General features: G+C 56.6%; 1 protein-coding gene across 3 annotated transcripts; it reads right to left on the reverse strand.

Annotated features, from left to right (window-relative positions):
• Positions 1–994: 994 nt before the first annotated feature.
• Positions 995–11,251, reverse strand: TLE6 (TLE family member 6, subcortical maternal complex member). Of its 3 annotated transcripts, XM_073887330.1 has the most exons (16): positions 11,167–11,251; positions 10,481–10,586; positions 9,904–9,962; positions 9,495–9,540; positions 8,409–8,450; positions 4,913–4,975; positions 4,524–4,836; positions 4,385–4,407; positions 3,897–4,142; positions 3,763–3,800; positions 2,924–3,176; positions 2,584–2,834; positions 2,148–2,289; positions 1,607–1,757; positions 1,347–1,489; positions 995–1,187 (listed from the first exon to the last, which is right to left on the reverse strand). In XM_073887330.1, the coding sequence occupies exons 2-16, from the start codon at positions 10,547–10,549 to the stop codon at positions 1,083–1,085; spliced, it is 1,944 nt and encodes a 647-aa protein (XP_073743431.1). In that variant the 5' UTR covers positions 10,550–10,586; positions 11,167–11,251; the 3' UTR covers positions 995–1,082. The 3 variants fall into 3 exon arrangements, with proteins under 3 accessions (XP_073743431.1, XP_073743432.1, XP_073743433.1); XM_073887331.1 differs by lacking the exon at positions 9,495–9,540 and having other exon boundaries at positions 1,347–1,423; positions 4,524–4,975; positions 11,167–11,249; XM_073887332.1 differs by lacking the exons at positions 8,409–8,450; positions 9,495–9,540; positions 9,904–9,962; positions 10,481–10,586; positions 11,167–11,251 and adding an exon at positions 6,618–6,651.
• Between the last annotated feature and the right edge of the window lie 8,239 nt (positions 11,252–19,490).

Genomic DNA, 19,490 nt, shown 5'->3' on the forward strand with positions numbered 1-19,490 from the left:
ATGCAAGACTGTGGGTACAGAGGGAACAGCATGTGCAGAGACTCGGAGGTGAGGGGCGAGGCCAGGTGGAAACCAGGCAGGCAGAGAGCCTACGGGAAGTGGGCCAGCCCGGGGGCGGGGCCAGCCTGGGGACGGGGTGGGAGTGGGAGTGGAGCAAACCCGGGGGCGGGGTGGGAGGGGAGTCAGCCTGGGGGGGGGGCAGCCCGGGGGCGGGGCCATATAATCAGGTCGGCGTTCTGTAAGCTCCCGGGGGCCGCTGGGGGGGGGCGGGGGGTGAAGCCGGGGTGCTGCTGGGAACCTCTTGGACGGAGATGGCGGGGCCCCTTGGGGAAACAGGTCAGACCCAGCTGGAGTTTTGGAGGCACTTTTTGGGGCGAGGATAATTCTTTGGGTAAGGAAAGCAGACAGGTCGGCACCTTCTGGGACGCTTATGCTGGAGGGACAGGGTGAGCGAAGCTGTCGTGAGAGCCCCCAGGCACGAAGAGGGCGGATGAGAAGCCAGCCAACGAGCGATTGCTGTCGACTACCCTTTCCCCTCCAGGCACTGGGACCCATCACTCTCTGTGGGGGCGTCCCGGGCAGTGGGGGGGGGGGCGAGTGACATCCCTGGCCCCCACGCGCTTGACGCCAGGCATACCCCCCCAAGGTCATGATGACCACTAATGTCCACAGATGTTGCCATGTGCCCCGCTGGCGGTTGGGTTCATCCTCAGGTGAGATGCACCAGGGTGTCTTGGGAAGGGTGGGGGAACCCATCCCTGGCTGGGAAACCCCCTCTCTGGGAGATGAAGGGACAGGAGGAAGGCGTCCCTATCCACCCCCACTCCCAACAGGGGGTCAGTGGCTTTGAGGAGATTCTCAGGGCTTGTGGACTCCAGGCTGGGAGACCCAGCTGGTCCAAGTTCTACGAGACAGGCGGCGGACAGCAAAGGACACACCCACTCTGCTTTTTTCCAATTGCTTTAATACATGTGCAATGGCAAAGAAACCCGGCCCACCCACCACAAAGCCTCCACCTGGTTGAGGGAAAAGGGCAAAGAAGAAAAAAATGATCCTGAGTCAGCACGACCACGCCAAGCCCCTCAGTAGGTGATCTGGTACACGGAGGCGTGGTCCTTGGACCCTGTGATGACCAGGCGGTTGTTGGGGGACACATCACAGCACAGGATGGGGGAGGTCTCAGGCACCTGGGAAGGTGGAAGGCCAGCATGAGCCAAGGGGGCTCACCCACCCCTACCCCTGCCCTCTGCCTGTCAGTTCAAGCCTGGTCCCTCTCAGGACCCCTGCACTCAGCACCCGGGGCCGAGCACTGCCCCCGCCACCCCGCGCCTGGCCCGCAGTGGTACCTGGAACACCATGGTCCCCGCGGGCATGCCGTAGATGCTGACCAGGTTGTCCATCCCAACACTCACCCACCACTGGCCTGGGATGGGGAGGAGGAGACCGGGTGGTGGGAAGTCTGGCGGCTGAGGGCAGGGCCCATGGGGACCTGGGGCACAGAGGTAGCCCCCCACGGACACCATCACTGAGAGGTTTCTGCTGATGAAGGGTGATGTGGGAGGCTGGGGGCCACAGGGGACTGCCCCACCCCCTCCTGGCCACTCACCGAGCGGAGAGAACTTGAGACCCAGGATGGTGCTGTCCTTACACCCCACCGGGTGCTTCTGGCCCCCTCGGGTGGGCTGCAGCCACTGTTGGCCATTGGCTGTGCCCACCAGCACCCAATCCTCCTGGGGACTGGGGGATAGGCCCATTATCTGGGGAGTGGGTGGCAGGGGAGAGGCCAGTCAGGCCCCAGCCGGGCCTGAGAGGTGGTCACGGGCACAGGGACCCACCCTGGGGGCTGACCTCCTTCCGGCTTCCTGGCTTCGAGGCCCTGACAAGCAACCTCACACCTCTGGACCTGTCTGCTCATCTGTCAAGTGGGTTGGTCCTCTTTACCTTAAGGGACTAAATGGGGCATGGGCACCCGATACAGAATACGAGAGGGTCCAATGTTATCGGGCCCCAGTGGGGTGGGGGGAGAGGACATTTCTCATGACCCTATTCCTGCCAGCACCGATCAGATGTGGGGTCCTACTACCCCCTCCCCCCCCCCACTGCAACATCCACCTTCTCTAGCCCAAGGCCCATCCCAGCCCACACACCTGAGACTCGAATTGGTATTCCAGGGGCTCCCCGGGGGTCCTCAGGTCCCAGCACCGCAGGCAGGTATCCAGGCCTCCCGCCCAGATGTTCTGGTCTTTGATAGCAATGCTCTTGGCTCCATTTGGGGCACCCTGCAGGTCCCTGACCAGAAGGGGTATGCGGAAGGGGTTGGGGCTGAGACTCTGAGCCCAAGCCCCAGGAATACCACCCATGCAATCACACCCAGGTGACAGATGGGGAAACTGAGGCTGACAACAAGTACCATGACTGGGCTTTGAAGAAACCCAGTCAGAATCTGAACTCAGGCCCCCGACACTCTCAAATGCAAATGTAAGCAGCCAAGGGGCTCTTAGCCTTTGGGACTGCTGGATCCCTGCTCAGGGCCTGAGGTGGGAAGGGGCTTTCAGGATGAGCCCACCCAGCCCTGGGCCTCACCTGACAACGCTCTGGTCCCGCAGGTCCCAGATCCTGACTGTGCCGTCCGTGAAGCCAGCGAAGGCCAGGGTGTCCTCGGGGCCGAAGGCCAGGGCCTGGCAGGTGAGGCCTGCACAGGGCAGCTCATCACTCACACGTAGGGAGGGCGCAGTCAGGTCCCACACGCTCACACTGGCCAGGTTATGGCCGCCCGTCAGCAGGGTCGTGCTGGTCGGGGCCAGCAGGCAGGTGCGCAGGTAGGCCTGGTGGGTCTGGGGCGGGCGCAGATGCAGCTGAACGTCCTCCGCTGCAGGAGCTCTGCTCCCACGAGCCCCGCCCCCAGAGCCAGCCCCTCCCCGACCTGTACACGCAGGTGGCTCTCAGGATAGTGGTCCTCTAGCCCCTGGCCCACCAGGCTCCACACTTTGACGCCGCCCCGGCCACAGGTGAACGCGTGTCGCGTGAAGCTGCTGACGGCCGTGGCCAGCACCGGCTCCCCGTGCTTTAGCGTCCGCACCTTCTCCGCTCCATGGGGGATGGCCGCCTTCTTGGATTGCCAGGGCAAGGCATCTGGTCTCTTGCACATGTCTTCAAAGTCCTCAGGGTCCCAGCCTCTTGGAAGGGGAGGCCTCAGGGTTACCGGCCTACCTGGGAGCCTCTCTGCCCGCAGGGGGCCCCCCTCAAGCCTGAGGAGCTTCATTCTTCTTCAGATGTGGGGGTTCTCGCTCAGGCCTGGTTTCCCCACTACACGGGCTCCCCCCAAGGGGCTGCCCATGCCCTTTCCAGTACATTCTCCCTCTCCTAGAACCAAACATCACTCCCCTCCCCCTAGAATGCTTTGCCCCATCCTAGCAAACTCCTACTCATCCATCAAAATCCTAACCATTATGCCCCTTCCCTCCGGGAAAGCCTTCTCGTCCCCCTCTGGGCTCCCCCAGCCTCCGACCACAAGCTTGGGACTGTGTGTATCTAGCTCTAACACCTCTCCATGGGAGTTCTTTCCCCAAATCCCTGGAACCCAGAGCTAGTTATGTGGGGAGGGACAGTGATGCTAGCCTGATGGTAACTACCCAGTCCCCTCAGCTGTGGGTATTGAGCACAGTAGCAGGATCGTGGGGGAGGGGAAGACACAGCTGCACCTCCAGTCCCCTCTCTGCCAGGGACAGAAGTACAGACAAGAGGGACAACATAGAGACTTACATGGGCTTCAGGAATGGATAGGCTCTCCCAGCAGGTTCCTGTGATGGGACCAGGACCACGCGAAGCCATGTCAGCTCCCTTTGCCCCAGCCCTCTCAGCCTTCATGGAGGCGGACACTGAGGATGGGGCCTCACCTGGGCCACATCGGGGGAGAGCATCCCCTCTGCGTCCGGGCCTGGCTCTGCACTCCCTTGGGAGCCCTCGGGGGAGCTGGGGGAGGGCGCGGGTGGGCTGGGCACTGGTTGGAGGTGAGACAGATGAGTGGCAGGTGTGGGCTCCTCGGGGCGGGCTCCCCCCCCCCCGCCCCCCTCACCGGGATTACCCGAAGTGTTTTTGCTTGGTTCCAGTCCCAAGTCATGAGGTCCTGGGTCCTGGCTCTCCTGCCCACGGGAATCGGGGCGATCAGGTCAGACCAAAGGACCTGCCCAGGGTCGGTCTTAGACCCAGAAAATGTTGGGGAGGCCCAGGCAGTGTAGACAAACTCGTCAACAGCCCCAAGTCCCCAGGCCCGAGTCCTCTAAGGGAATCTGGGGCTGAGGACGGAAGCCATGGACTGACTCCACAGGAAGCCGGACAACCCGGCCTGAGGGCCCACCCCTCCAGGTGCCGCGGAGTGACTCACCAGGCCTGGCGCCCGCTCCGTCACTGGTACAACCGAGGGGGAACCAGTAGAACAACAGGATTCAACAGTGTTGTTCCTGGGCGCTGTCGCCGGACACAGCCCCAGGCCACCCCCATCCCCCACCCCCAGGGGGACTCACTCCTGCGTCGCAGCTGGTCCTTCTTGTGGGTCCCCGCAAAGATCTGCCAGAGTTGCTCGGTCAGAACATCCTGCCAAAACCGGGGCTCAGAGTCCCAGGTGGGCTGTGTGTCCGGCTGGGAGATGGGGGCGGTGTCGGTTCTGCAGGGCTGCCGGAGCCAGTCGGAGGACCTTGCAGCCAGGACATCTTCGAAGGGTGGCCCCTGGAACCCGGGGGGCTGTGGGGTCTCGGCCACCGGGTGCGGGGAAGCCTCGGGGCTGGTCGGCCCCCAGGAGTCCGGGTCGGCCTGCTCCCCAGAGGTGCCCAGGCTCATCTGTACTGCAAAGCCCAGGGGTGTGAGGGGCAGCTCTGAGCTGGTCCCCTCCCTCCTCCAGGGCCCAGGCACCCACCTCCCCAGGCTGGAAGCCCAGCGGTCGGCTCCAGGTCTCCATGGTCCGCAGGAAGTTCTCTGCCTAGACGGGGAGGGTGGGGGCGGGGGCGGGGGTTGCGGGGGGAGAGGACACATCCCAGCTCAGCCTTTGTCATCAGACAGCCTGGGTGCAGACCTCCTCCCGCAAGCCGGCTTCCCAGTGTGTGAAATGGGGATACACAGCCTGCTTTGAAGGTTTTGGGGTGGATTCGTGATAATGCAGAGCCCTCCCCACTACACAGAGCACAAAGCAAGTTCTTCGTACCCAGAACTCCGCAGCCCAACCCTGAAGGCTGATCATCAGCATCAAGTGGTAGAAAGTAGGGTCCAATCTGGGTTCCCCTCCCAGTTGCTTTTCTCAGGAGGTTTGAAAACTAGAGCCACAGGCGCCTGGGGGGGCTCAGTTCGTTAAGCATCTGCCTTCGGCTCAGGTCATGATCTCAGGGTCCTGGGATCAAGCCCCCTATCTGGCTCCCTGCTTAGCGGGGAGTCTGCTTCTCCCTCTCCTTCTGCCCCTCCCCTCTGCTCATGTTCTCTCTCAAATAAATAAAATCTTTAAAAAAATTTAAAAAAAGAAAGAAAACTAAAGCCTCAACACCACCCTGCTTAAAACGGCTTCAAGAAGGAAATTCATGGGTACCTCTGTTCCTCTGGGTGGGGGCATCTGAATTTGCTTAAGTGTTGGGAGGGTGCTCAGAAACCAGTGATCACCTCTTAGGGAGGAGGGCGGGCAGCAGGACAACACGGGACCCCCGTGGGAAGGTCACGGTCCTTTATTTTATACTTAAAAACCAGGCCACGTGACTACCAGCAATTCCAAATCGAAGTGAACAGTTTCTATGGGCCTGGAAGGGCCTGAGAGATCTAAGTTCCCTTCTTCTACCTAACCAACAGGCATCTGCCTGTCTTTTTAGGACACATACTCCTGTCTCGAGACACAGCGACCAGCCACAGATGGCTATTAAATATAAAGCGAAGTCCAGTGAAAAATGCAATTTCTCCAGTCCCACTCAAGTGCTCAACAGCCACATTGGGCTAGTGGCCGCCAACGTGGATGGCACAGGTGCCAAGAACAGGGGTCCCTAGTGCGTGCCCGGCGTCCAGGCTGAGGGTAGACCCGGCGAGACGGGAGCCTCCTGGCCAGTGTCCCCAGAAATTCAGAATGGGGAGACCCAGCTTCTGGGGCTGATGAGGAGCTCTATGGGAACGTGCATGTGTGCAGCTATATTTAGTGACAGCAGGAATGTTCTAGGCCTGCCTGTATAATGCAGTAGCTGCTAGCTTCACGTGGCTGTTGAGCACTTGAAACGTGGCTAGTGCCACTTGTTTTAAGGTCAACTTCAGTTTAAATAACCACACGTGTCCCGTAGCCACCAGAGAAGACAGCCCAGGTCTGGTCTTTGGTCTGCGCGCCCCAAGCAGTGATTGATGCACGCCCCTCCGTGGTGGACCCCAAGAAGCTCCCCAGAGTGCTCTGGCCCAACGCAAACTCCCCAATCCTGGGAAAAACATCCTGATTCACAAAGAAAGAAGGAATAAAGCAATGTAGCGTCCGTGCCAACTGCAGCCGGTCCTAGCTCCCAGGAGCTCCTGGCATTTCCATTTTGCAGATGAGAAAACAGAGGCCCAGAGAAGCAAAGCCAATTTCCCCAAATCAGGAGGAACAGGGGCCAGGCAGTGTTTACCTGCTTCCAACCGCAGGCCGCCGGGTCAGGCAGGCAGAATGGCGAGGGAGGGGTCGGGCAGCAGGAACCCCCCTCTCTGAGCCCACACCTCCTGCGGCAGCCGGTGATGGGTTCCCCAGCTGGGCCTCCCAGCAGCACAGACCCAGGGGAGCCTTCCCCAATTCGCCCCGGCTCGTTAATGCGCAATTTACTGGCACTTGAATGCACTCAGCATGAAAAGCGCTGCTCCCTCCTGCCTGCTAGCTGGCCCTCCCTGGGGAGAGCGCAGCGCTGGCGGGGCGGCGGCCACTGCGGGGGGATTTTCAATGCACAGCAGGGAGGCTGGGAAAACCGGGAGCCCAGAGGGGAGAGGACAGCGGGGAGTCTCGGCGGGACTCCAGGGCCAGCAAGGCCCCTGGAGTGAACAGCAACTCTCTGGGGCAAGACCCCCCCCCTCACATCCTTATGTTGGGATCACCCCTGAATCCACAATCTGATCGGTTCTCCCCACCACACCTCACCCAGATGGTCCTGTTCTCCTGCCCTGCGCCCAGAGTCTCTCCTCCAGAGGGCGCCCGTGAGCACAACTCAGGTTCCGCCTCCCTCTGCCCACAGCCCTCCAGGGCTCCCACTTCAGCCCAAGTCCTCTCCAGGGCCCCCAAGATGCCACAGGACCTGCCCTGTCCCCTCCTTGCCCTCCCCTCCTCACTGCTCCAACCACAGGGGTCTCCTCTCTGTCCCTCCAACACACCAGGCACGGTCTTGCCCCAGGACCTTTGCATGGGCTGTGCCCTCTGTTCCTCCCACCCCGAACAGCTGCACTCCCTCTCTGATCTCCTTCAAGAGTTTGCTCAAATGTCACCTTCTCAGCAAGCCTTGCCACTCCCACCCCTTCCCGCGTGTCCCCTTGGGCTGCTCTAATCCATCCCTGCACCTTGCCCAGCCCTCACCATTGGACACTTCTGTTTACTAAGCTCCCATCACCCCAAGGGCAGAGATTTGTCTGTGTCCTTCTTTGCAATTTCCCTGGCACCTACAACAGCACTTGGCAAGAAGGTGATGGATAAATATCTGTTGAATGAATAACCGTGTTCTGGCTGCTTCCTGGCCCCCCTCACTCTGGATCCGTCTCTCCCGGTTCCCTGCACTGCCCACCCTGGGCCCTGCTGAGTTGCAGACACGGCCCTGGCCTTCTGCCACTCACATCTGGTACAGGCAGAGAATCCTGCCAGCACCCAGGAGAAAGGGGCCAGGTGGCGGGAGTGGAAGACGTGCTTCAGCGTGGGCAAGGCGCCCTGTGCTGGGAGCCTGGGCCCCCTGTGCAGACCTGCCCCCCCGCCCCCCCCCGCTCACGTGTGATCCAGGCCCCCGAGAACGCTCAGACACATGGAAGGCCGGAATCCGGGTGCGCCTGGCACATAACAGGCCCTTCATAGCGGAAGCAACTGACCTGCAACGTGCTGGAAAGGCCCCTGGCCTCATGTGAGCCATGCAGGGACCTGGGAGCGGGCCAGGAAGGAAGAGCCTCCGAGAGGGTGGGAGACGCACCCGGAAGGGGTGGGGGTGTGCGTGTGCGTGTGCGTGTGTGTGTTCGGGGGGGGGGGAATCCACTGATCGCTGGGAGATCCCAGGTCAGGTCCTGCCCCCCTCTGCCCACACCCCTCCAGGGCTCCCACCTCCTTCAGATAAAAGCCCCCCCCGCCCCATCCCCACAGGGCCACCACCACCTGGCCCTGTCATGGCCTCTCTCCCTGTATTTTCCTGCCTTTCAAGGAGGGGCGGCCATACCCCAGCTCCTGGTTACTCACTCACCCGCTTGTGATGTTCCTGGAGACCCTGCCGGATCTTCTGGAGCTGCAAGAGAACAGCAGGGATCACACTGGGAGGTGGCTGACCGAGGTGGACAACAGTGAGGAGTCAAGTGCTGTGCATGCTTCTCCCCAACTGTGTGGCCCCAGACAAGCTGCTCGACCTCTCTGGTCCCTACATTCAAAGGGGATACCACCTACCACACAGAGTGGAAGCTAACTAGGGAGGCCCTTGGATTTCATTCTTGATGTGGAGTTCAAAGCCTCCCCATAATCACAAGGCCCTGCACACCCGCCCCCATCCATTCCCTCCTCTCCTCCCTCTGCTCCAACCACAAGGGCTTCCTCACTCATTCCTCCAACACACCAAGCCCAGTCCTGCCCCAGGGCCTTTGCACAGGCCGTGCCCTCTGCCCAGAATGCCCTTCCTTGCTCTCTCAGGGAAGGTAGAACCTCAGTATCTTCCCTTTCTCCCCGTGAACATCACTTCTTCCAAGAAGCTTTTCCTGACTATCTTAGTGCAAAATCTTCACTCATGTCAACCCCACCATCTTCTTTATAGTGTTCACATTTTGTGAATCCCATTTCTCTACTTACTTGTCATTCTCTTCCCCCTAGGGGTGCCCTGTCCATGGAGCTAGCCACTAGTCAGCTGTGGCTATTTAAATTTAATTAAGTTAAAAATTCATTTCCTCACAAGCTCTCAATAGCCACCTGTGGCTGGCGGGTGCCATATCGGGCACTGTTGCTATAGAACATTCCCATCACTGCAGCAAGTTCTAGAAGACAGCACGGCACTAGCACCTACGCTCCTCACGAGCAGGGACTCCTGTTACCCATCCCTCAACAATGAGCTGTCAGCCACAGAAACGCTTCCTGTAAATACGGAATTTCTAACTTTTGCAGCAAGGTTAGTGCTCATGAGGAAGAATGCTCTTGAAGAAGCTGGCCTGCACGGGTGACCTCGCTCGCCCAAAGGAAGCAGAAACAAGTGGAGGAGAAAGTGTCCCCAAACCCAGCTCCTGAGGCCAAAGGCAACAGCCCCTGCAGGCTGTCTGGGGGCTGCCCAGGGCTGCCTGGTGTGGCTCACCGCCGAGTACACGCTCTCCACCTGCGCCGTCAGGTGAGGGGGGAACCTGAGGGGAAGGAAACCGCACAGAGCCCTCAAGACCCCTCCCCAGAACCAGCCCCGCCCCCGCCTGGCCAGGGCCCCCCACTCCAAGGAGCCACCCCAAGGCAGCGTCAGAGATGCCATTTTAGTGCAGTGTTTTTAAACATATAATCGATGCAAGTAAATTCACGCTAAACAAGGGCAACTCGAAAATTTTAAATGAAGGCCAGGATTGGTACCAGTGGTTTTCCTTTTGCTTCAGGCTCCCTCATTCCTAGTTCTGTCTTCTGGGCCAGGGGTTCCTGGGCCCCCCAAGAGACCAGAGGGAAGGCTCTCCCTCCCTCCGTGGGCCACAGCGGGACCTCCAGCCCCTGAGAGTTGCCCTCACCTGGGGAACTCTTGCCGGAGCTGATCCAGGACACCCCGATAGTTCAGTTCAGAAGGAGCCTGGGAAAGTCACAGGAGACTGTAGATAACCCCAGCCTCCCGCTCTCCCACCCTCAGGCCCTGTCTCCAATCAGCCCCCCAGGGGGTGGGCTGGGACCTCCTGAAACCTGAAGGGAATTTGCTCTCTCTGATTACTTAAGTCCCCACAGAGTATCTTCCAATTTGCCTCCTGGCCTAAGGTCTCAAATACGGACTCTCTGGAGAGCCCTTGAGAGAGAAAGTTTGCCCACCCCGGCCTCAACTATTGAAAAGGGTCAACTCTGGAGGAGGGGGGCTTCTGCCTGTAAAATGTTAACCAGGGATGATGTAGTCATGTGTTTTATCACCTGGGTGATGAGAAGCAAGTTTAATTTAAAAAGAAAGTGCCTTGGCACCTGTCGGTAGGTTTGATGGGTTGGAGCCCCCAGCCAAAAGGCCTGGCCACCTGCCCGTGTCCCTCCATCAGGAGCAGCACAGCGAGGTCTGAGCCCAGCTTCCGGGCTCTTCCCTCTACCCACAGGCGTTAATGCCCTCCTCACCAAAGTTTCTGGGGCCCTCCTCATCCTTGGAGGGCGCTTCTGGGGGCTGAGATGGCCCCAAGAGGTCATCTTCAGGCAGGAGGCCCAAGGACTTTATCCAGAGATGCTAAAATAATGAGGAGAGATGGCAGGTCCTGAGGGCAGAAGGCCCAGCAACCAGGGACAGAGCCAACCCCACCCCACCCCCGGCCTCCCCTCCAGGACCCCGTCCCGGATCCCCAGGCCCCTCCCTGACTTCCAGCACCCCACTGCACTCCCTATATCCTCTGTTCATTTGTCAAACTCTGGTGCCTCCGGCTGCCCCAACTAATAGTGGGCTCCACCCAGGGACATCATTCCAGGAGGTAGAGGGGAGATGGTGCCAACACTTACACACTCCCTGCCAGGAGCTGTCACCGCTGGGGGACCCCAGGGAAGGAGGCTAAAATTCAACCTTGGTTTTGAGATAATTTCCTAAAGCATGGGTGAAGATCACTGGGAAGGGGTTTTGAAGGATGAGTAAGAGTTGGCCAGGTGAATTAGCAGGAATGTCTCAGACGGGAGGAAAGGGACCTCTCTCCACCCCAGTCCCTCGGGCGGCACTAAGCCCCTTCTTTGCTTCGCTTCTGCCCCTCAACGGCCTTCCAGCCTCCTCCCCAGCCCGGGGGGACGCCGGGGTCCTCCAGGAGACCCGCCTGCCTACTCACCTCCCTTAGGACGGCGTCCCGGGACAGCAAGGAGGAAACTGCGGAGGGTCAACCAAGTTCAGGCCCTGATTGAACACCCCTCCTCATCTCCCCTCCTCCCGGGGCCCTTTGACCCGTCGGGCCCCGCCCCTGCCCGCCCCGGCCCCGCCCCTGCCCGCCCCGGCCCCGCCCCGCCCCGCCGCCACCTGCACCACGAGGACGATCAATGAAGGAGCAGCAGCTGCACGTGGGCTCGGACTCCGCGGGCGGCCGCTGCAGGCACTGGCCAATCGTGAGGCCGCTTGCCCACGTGGGCCGCGGCCGCTATCGCTGATTGGCCAGCTCGCCACAGCCGCCGGCCGGGCTGTCAATCAGCACGCCCGGCGCCTTCGCTTAACCCTTGCGGTACCGCTATGAGGAAAGGCAGCGTGCAGAGCCGCAGGCAGTTTGGGGTCCAAAGTGGGGGAAGGATATTTAGAAGGGCTTGGGGTCAGAGGGTGCAACCTGGATAGGGGCTGGATGGCGTGTAGCTGCATTGTTTAGTGAAAAGCCTGATCATTTTAAGCCGTGCCCCAGAGTGGCTTAGGGCTAGGGGTGGGGCTGGGAATGAGGGCAGACTCATTCCAATCCTTAGATAGGGGCTAATAACATTTTCCTCAATATTAATAACGCAGTTCAAACTAAGCTTCAAGCCCCTTTAATGGGGAAAACTTAACAGCTCCCTTTCATCCCGTCGATGAATTTTCCCAACTGTCCCCCAAGCCCAGGATCTGAGAACCAAAAGCAGGGACTGCAGAGGCCTTGAAGCTGGTACAATTTGTCCAGGTTCAAGGCCAGGATAGGAAGGGGTGGTGGGTATTCCAGGCCTGGGATGGTAGAAGAATAAAGGGTGGGGGTTGTAGGAGTTGTAGGATTCTAGAGCTGTGCTCCGGCCCAGTTTGCAAGGCCTACTGGAGGTGTGCTCTGGTCCTGCCCACCCCAGGACATTTGCACTAACCATTCCCTCCTCTACCAGGAATAGTCTCCCCTGACAGCCACTGGCTTGCTCCCTCCTTCCGCGGTCTGCTCAGAGCTCCCCACCTCCGCAGGCCTCCCTCATCCCTTTTAAAAATGAACTTCCAGCACCACCACCCCCTTCTCCCTTCCTTATTTAATTTTTCTCCAAACGTGGTTTGAATTGGCACTAATCTTGTTGTAACCTCAGTGACTGTAAGTTCTGCTGTGTTTAAAATTCACGTACTGCTGATGGGGTTCTCAGACATTCTTGTACCGGCCACAGGGCCTACCCCGGTAGGTATGCCGGCTTGGCATCCACAGAAGGGAGAGGACACTCTGCTGGCCCTTGCTGTGCTTTGTATGGGAAGGGGCACACTTGGGGGTTCAGATCTTGGGATGCACTGTCCCCCGAGGTTATAATGTAAACACACAACTTGGGCTTTGTGGCTGGTGTATGGAGGGGAAAGTGAGGGCTGCCACGTGTGCACCGCAAAAAAAACCCAGGTTTTCACCCATGATCCCTCCACTGGCCTTTAATTGAAGCGTATTTTATTTATGGGCCAGCCTGCTAATTTGCCTCCGTCTGTGCGCTTGGCTCTCTTCCTCTCGTGGTTGCTGGGCACACCAGTTTATCCAAGGCTGTCTGTCTCACACGGTACCCACTGGGTACCTGTGGCTATTTAAATTAAAACACATGAAAATGAAATAGAATTAAAAACTCAGTTCCTCAGCTCACTGTCCGCATGTCAATCGCTCAGCAGCCACACGTGGCTGGGGATGACCATCCCCATGGGACAGTGCAAATCGAGAACATTCCCATCCTGGCGGGAAGTTCCAGTGGACAGGACAGGTCTGTCTAGGTCCACGCAGAGGTCAGAAGCATTTCACAAGGAGCCATTCTACTCTCTCCTTCGGAAGCCCGCAGGCGGGTGGGGTAGGAGCCCGGGTGGCGGGCCCTGCCCTTCCTTTCAATGTCCCCCATGTCCCCCAGTCTGGCCGGCAGGGACGCAGCTGTCCCTGAGCCCTCTGGGAGGGCTGAGCGCACAGCAGAGCGGAGGGGAGGCAGCAAAGATTTCCTTCTTGGCTTTTGAGTTGTTGTGGTTGACTTTGGAAGCCCCAGGTCTGGAAGAAGGGTTTGCATTTCCAAAGATTTGGAATTCCCTGGCAGGCCCTGGTGACCTCAGACCCAGCCCCCCCCCCCCCAGGCCCAGGGTTACTTGGTTTGGGTGTAGGCCAGGCAGAAGGCTCAAGGGAAAGCCTGGGGTGCAGAGGGGGCTGTGGCGTGACCACGGGGAAGTGGCAGCAGGGAGGGGGTGACCGCTTTCAGTCCCCTGCCCCCATTCTCTCCCCCGGCCCCAGGACAGGCCAGTGGCCCTGTGGGAGAGTGAAGGAGGGGAAGGAACAGCTGCAGAAAGCCTGTAGGTAGAAGGACACTGGTGTCCAGTCAGTGGATGAGGCGAAAGGACAGGGACCTTCCAAAGACTGTGGCTGCGCTGGGTGATAGACGCTGAAGGGTAGGATGCCCCTCGGCTGCCCTGCCTCAGAGGCCACTGGAATGCCCTTGAACTTAGACCTAGCCCCAGGAAAAGTGAATTTATTGAATTACCCAGAATTGATCAAAGTCTGCCTTCTGCCATCTGGTGGAGAGAGGCTCGTATTCATTTCCGGGGCTACTGTCACAAATGACCCCATGCCCAGTGGCTTCAAACAACAGAAATCTATTCCATCGTGTTCTGGAGGCCGGAAGTCCAAAACCCAGGTGTCGGCAGGGCTATGCTCCCTCTGGGGGCTCCAGGGGAGGATCCCTCCCGTCCTTCCTGTTTCGGGGGGCCACCATTCCTTGGTGTCCCTTGGCCTCTAGACACATCCCTCCAATCTTTGTATCGGTCCTCACATGGGCTTCTCCTGGTGTGTGTCTGTGTCCAAATTCCCCTCTTCTTATAGGACACCAGTCATTGGATTTAGGGCCACTCTACTCCAGTATGACCTCAACTCAATCTGCCATGAATCCAGAGAGGTTAACTCACGTCCCCAGGGTCACAGAGTGACTGAGTGGCTAAGCTGATATTTGAACTCTGGTCATCTTGCTGTGGGATATACCCTTGTAACCCTGACACCGTAATGCCCAGATCTAAATTAGGTTCCTGCCATTGAGCTGCCCATGTCACAGCATTAGGTGGGGCCCTCTGTGGACCCGAGCTTGGAGGAACATGCATCCATTCCAGAAGTGGCCTTTTGGAGCTCCTGGACCTGGCTCTCACTTCTAAAGAAACCCAGACGTATTAGTTAGCTACTGCTGTGTAACAAATTGTCCCCAAAGTTAGTGGCTTAGACGATAAGCATTTATCATCTCACACAGGTTCTAGTGGTCAGGAATCTGGAGGTAGCTTTGCTGGATCACTTTTAGGGGGGCTGATGAGCAGCTGTCCAGCTTTCAGCTTCTCTGTCTCCCTTCCCAGCGAATGTGTTGTGCCATGCAGAAGTCGATTTGAAAACCTCAGCAAGTCCCCGTCTTGTCACTCTGTCTCCCTTGACCCTAATCCTACTGGCCACTTGGTGCTTTGTTGTTGTTTCACTTAATTCTTCTTTGTCGTGTGTGTGTGTGTGTGTGTGTGTGTGTGTGTTTATGTGTGCAGGCGTGGATGATAGGATGGCTCAGTGGGTAACACATGCATCCATCCATGGGCCTTTTTCGTGCTTATTTTCCCCAGATGTCTGTGTCTTAGTTGCGGGGTCCAAAGTAGCCCTTTGTCACGTCCATCCCAAAGCACACCTTTGTCCCAATTTACACTTCGCCTCAAAAGGAGCCTTCCTCTGGGACTTGGGGAGGAGATGTGACCTGGATGAGGTCCCAGCATCAACGCTTCCCGACACGGAGTTGAGAGACTTGCCCAACCAGCCAGCTCCTGTACATGTAGGACCGAGAGTGACCAAGGTTGGTTCATTGGGTGCATTGGGCTGCCGCAGGCTTCCCAGCACACCCCCAGGTGGCCCATTCTTATTTCCAGTGAAGTCATCCTAATGAGACCCCGAAGGCAGGGCGAGGCCACGGACGCCCCGCTGAGGGTCCAGTTCTTCGCCCCCAGGAGGTGGGAAGAGGGGAAGGTGGGTCCCCGCTAGACCTGACCCCGAGGCCCGTTCAGAGTTGAACTTGTGGTCTCTGGCGCCCTCTGCTGGCGAAATGATTTATTACAGCGCTGTCGCGGTGTCCTTTCCCTACCGTGAGGTCAACCCGTTTCAAAACCCTACGCAGTTCCAGGATCTTTGGTAAATTTGTCCAGTTGCACAACCATCGCCACAGCCGAATCTTGGAACATTTGCATCACCGGGAAGTGTCCCTCTGGTCCGTTGTGAATCGACCCCTCCCTCCCATCCCTAGCTTTCTCTCCCTGGGAGTATCTCCTTTTCTAGAAACGTCATATACATGGGCTTATAATAAATACATGTCTTTTGCGTCTGGCTTCTTTCACCGAACGTCATCTTTTGAGGTTCATCTGTGTTTTTTGCGTGTATGGGTGCTCGGTTCCTGTTTGCTGCAGGCGAGTATTTCATTTGGGTGGGTGGACCCCACTTTGTTTCTCCCGGGCCCTCGGTGAAGGTTTGGCTGTTTGCAGTTTGGGTGGTTGTGAACACGTCCACGAACAAGTGTGTGTGTTGGCATGTGCTCTCGTTCCTCTTGGGGAGATATGAGAACCTGTCTACCTTTTTCTGGAGGTTCCAGGCTTTTCCCCAAAGTGGGGACACTGTCTTGCATTCCCACCGGCTGTGTCTGAGGTCCGGAGTTGCTCCACATGCTCTCAGTGGGAAAACCTCTAAATGAGGGGATTCCCTGTGGGAGGAACGTCTTCCTTCTCAGAAGGGTCTTCTGGTGGCCAGCTGGCCCTCATCCGGCTCCAGCCTCTCCTGCTCCAAGCCTGAGTTTGAGCTTCATTTCTGCCCATCCTCAGATTGGACGCCAGGCTCAGAGTCTGATGGGTCTGGGATGCCCCAGCCCCGTGGGTCCTTGTGGTGGGTGAGGACCTCTCCCTTCGGGGGTCTCTCTGTTTATCCATCTTTCCATTATTACTCTCTATTGACAGTTTAAAAATATTTTATTTGTTTATTTGACAGAGAGAGACCCAGCGAGAGAGGGAACACAAGCAGGGGGCGTGGGAGAGGGAGAAGCAGGCTTCCTGCCGAGCAGGGAGCCCGATGTGGGGCTCGATCCCAGGACCCCAGGACCATGACCTGAGCTGAAGGCAGACGCTTAACTGACTGAGCCACCCAGGCTCCCCTCCTTACAGTATATTCCTAATAAAGCACCGGACAGTCTTTTAAACATTGAGTGGAATCCTGCCCCTCCCCTGCCCAGTCTCCTCCCACAGCTCTCCCTTGGACTCAGAGCCAAAGTCTTCAGAGGGCTTTTGAAAGCCCTGCAGGGTCTTTACCACCCTTCTGATTAATCCCGGGTTACAGTCCCTTCACTCCATTCACATGGACCTTCTGCTGTTCCTCACAGGCTACCACAGGACCTTTGCATGGGCTGTCTGCCCATCTAGAACTCTCTTCTTGACTGCATTGTGACTCACTCCCTCAAGTACTTCCTATTTTAGCTCAATGTCACCTCCTCAGAGTGGCCTTCCCTGACCCCCACCCACATGAAACTGCACCCTACCTCTGCCTGAGGAGGCACCTTATAGTCCCCTTATCTTGTTTTCACACCAATTTCACTGTTGGACAACAGTAGATTAATTTAGACACTTGGAGGCAAGAATCATTGGAAACCATTCCAGAAGCTATTATGGTGGATGTTTCTTGCCTGAAGCAGTCTTTGTACCCCGAGCACGCCCCCACATTTGCCACTGGGCCCTTGGTATTTGGCTGTACATGAGAGCCTTCCCTTTTCTCCTGTGAATCTAGTTATTATTGGTGTGGACACATAGAGTCCCATTTTTTTTAATGGCTTATAATTCATCGTTCTCCTTCATTATTTGGATGGTCCTATTGTCTAAGATTTGGCCAGATTTCAAGCTGACTTCTCTGCTTTTCTGACACGCTGCAGCATTCTTTCGAGTGCCTCCTGGCTTGCAGGCAGAACTGGATGGTCCAGGCTCCTGTTCCTCTCCTGTCCCAGCCCTGGGATCTTCGTTGTAAACATGCAGATTTCTGAGCCCCAGCCCAGCAGGTGGGGGAGCAGAAATTAGGGATTCTTTGGAGAGTGAGCATCTTTTAAGAAAGCTTCCTGGTGGGATAGGGTGGCCTGAGAGCCAGGAGGGAGATGGGCGTGAGTATAAAAAGGTATTATGGGAGATCCTTGTGGTTGTGATATTGAACTTTACTTTTGCAAAATGTTACCACTAGCAAAATGTGAGCAAAATATAGCCGGGATCTCTCTGCACTTTCTTACAACTGCAGGTGAATCGCCATTCTCCCAGTAAAAATTTCAATTAAAAAAAAAGACTAACAGGAACATGGGAAAATAGCGTCGCAGTGGATGTGCCAATACCATGAGAGGCTAAATGGAAGAATCCTTGGGCTGCAGCTTCCAAGCAGTGATCTTGTTATTGTCCAATTAGCTTTACAGAAATAAAGGTGAGGATAAAATTCGGGATGAAGAACAAAAAGGAATGGGTCCAGGTGATTCAGGGAAATGGCTTCGTTTGGGACCCACTGTTTTCAACTGCAAAGAAGCCATTCTAAAATTCTTGGAAGGAATGATCTTACCTGGTATGTTCTTGAAAAACAGCAATAAAGCCAAAGATACAGGCAAAAGAATGAAAGGAAACGGTTGCAGACTATTAGAATCGCTCACCCGTTGTTCTTTGATCATTCCCTGGCTATCTACATATTTGATAGTACAAGCAAGGAGACTAGTTTTGGGTAGCTTTTTATTTTGATATCATTTCAAACTTATGCAAGAATAGTACTAAGAACTCATGTATGTGTGTGTGTGGTGTGTGTGTGTACATGTCTGTGTGCGCACGTGCACGTGTCTGTGTGCGCAGGTGCATGTGTCTGTGCGCATGTGCGTATGTGTGCATATATTTGCGTGCCTGTGCGCGCGTGTATGTGTGCATGTGTGTACGTGTCTGTGTGCGCATGTGCACGTGTCTGTGTGCATGTGCGTATGTGTGCGCATGTGCACGTGTTTGTGCGCGCGCGCGTATGTATGCATTAGTGCACGTGTCTGCGCACGCGTATGTGTGCATATGTGTACATGTCTGTGTGCGCATGTGCACGTGTCTGTGCGCACCCATATGTGTGCATATGTGCACGTGTCTGCTCATGTGCACGTGTCTGTGTGTGCATGTGCGTATGTGTGCATATGTGCACGTGTCTGTGCGCATGTGCACGTGTCTGTGTGCATGTGCGTATGTGTGCGCATGTGCACGTGTCTGCAGGCGCGTATGTGTGCATATGTGCACGTGTCTGTGCGCATGTGCACGTGTCTGTGCATGTGCGTATGTGTGCATATATGCATGTGTCTGTGTGCGCGCGCGCGTATGTGTGCATATGTGTACGTGTCTGTGTGCGCATGTGCACGTGTCTGTGCATGTGCGTATGTGTGCGCATGCGCACGTCTGTGCGCGCGCGTGTATGTGTGTGCATATGTGTGTGTGTATACACACATACAAATTGTGTATTCCTTCTCTTAACTCAGAGTAAATTGCATTCTGTGCCCGTTTATCCTGAAATACTTCAGCGAACTGGTTTTTGAGAATGAGGGGCGCCCTCTTGTGGTCATGCTTTTTCTCCCTTGAAATAATTATATATTCTAGAAACGCTTTGTCAGGATATGTTTCGCAATATTCGCAAATATTTTCTCCTTGTTGTCGCTTGCCTCCTTGTTTGCGTCAAAGTAGCTTTCAAAGAGCAAATATTTAAATAATATTTAAATAATATTTAATGACCCACTCGATCGTTTCTTTGTATTTGTCACATTTTGCGTACTAAGAAATATTTGCCTGGCCCAAGGTCACAAAGATATTTCTCCTGGGTTTTCTTCGAGATGTTTAGAGTTTCAGCTCCTACTCTCAGGTCTACGATTGGCTCAAAACTGATTTGCGTACACTATATTATGATGAACTCACTGATTGTGAATAGACAGGCATGTTCTTAAAAGAAAGATCTGTAAGAATTTTCAATTAGCCTTAAATTGAGCCTGTTGATTTAATGTAATTGTAACCAGCTGTCCCAGTACATCCCAGCCCCCATTCGTAGCACATCTGAGCTTCTGCAGGTGCCGGAGATGTCAGCTCATAACCAGGAGCTTCCCACAGAGTCCCCAGGCACCCTGGGCCAGCCCCCCACCCCCAGCAGAAGCATCCAGCCTGGAACCTGCGAAGGGTGGGGCCGGTCCGCAGACAGGG

Source organism: Callorhinus ursinus, unplaced genomic scaffold (assembly GCF_003265705.2).
Source record: "Callorhinus ursinus isolate GAN/ISIS: 27379988/994484 unplaced genomic scaffold, GSC_fseal_2.0 scaffold77, whole genome shotgun sequence".
Classification (NCBI taxonomy): domain Eukaryota; kingdom Metazoa; phylum Chordata; class Mammalia; order Carnivora; family Otariidae; genus Callorhinus; species Callorhinus ursinus.

Excerpts from the sequence above, each read along its gene's own strand:
- TLE6 (XM_073887330.1), bottom strand. The coding sequence starts at position 10,549 with ATGACCTCTTGGGGCCATCTCAGCCCCCAGAAGCGCCCTCCAAGGATG. Across the intron at positions 4,837-4,912 it reads TGGGCTTCCAGCCTGGGGAG|ATGAGCCTGGGCACCTCTGG; the intron begins GTGGGTGCCTGG and ends TTTGCAGTACAG. Across the intron at positions 1,490-1,606 it reads TCTCAAGTTCTCTCCGCTCG|GTCCCCATGGGCCCTGCCCT; the intron begins GTGAGTGGCCAG and ends TCTGTGCCCCAG.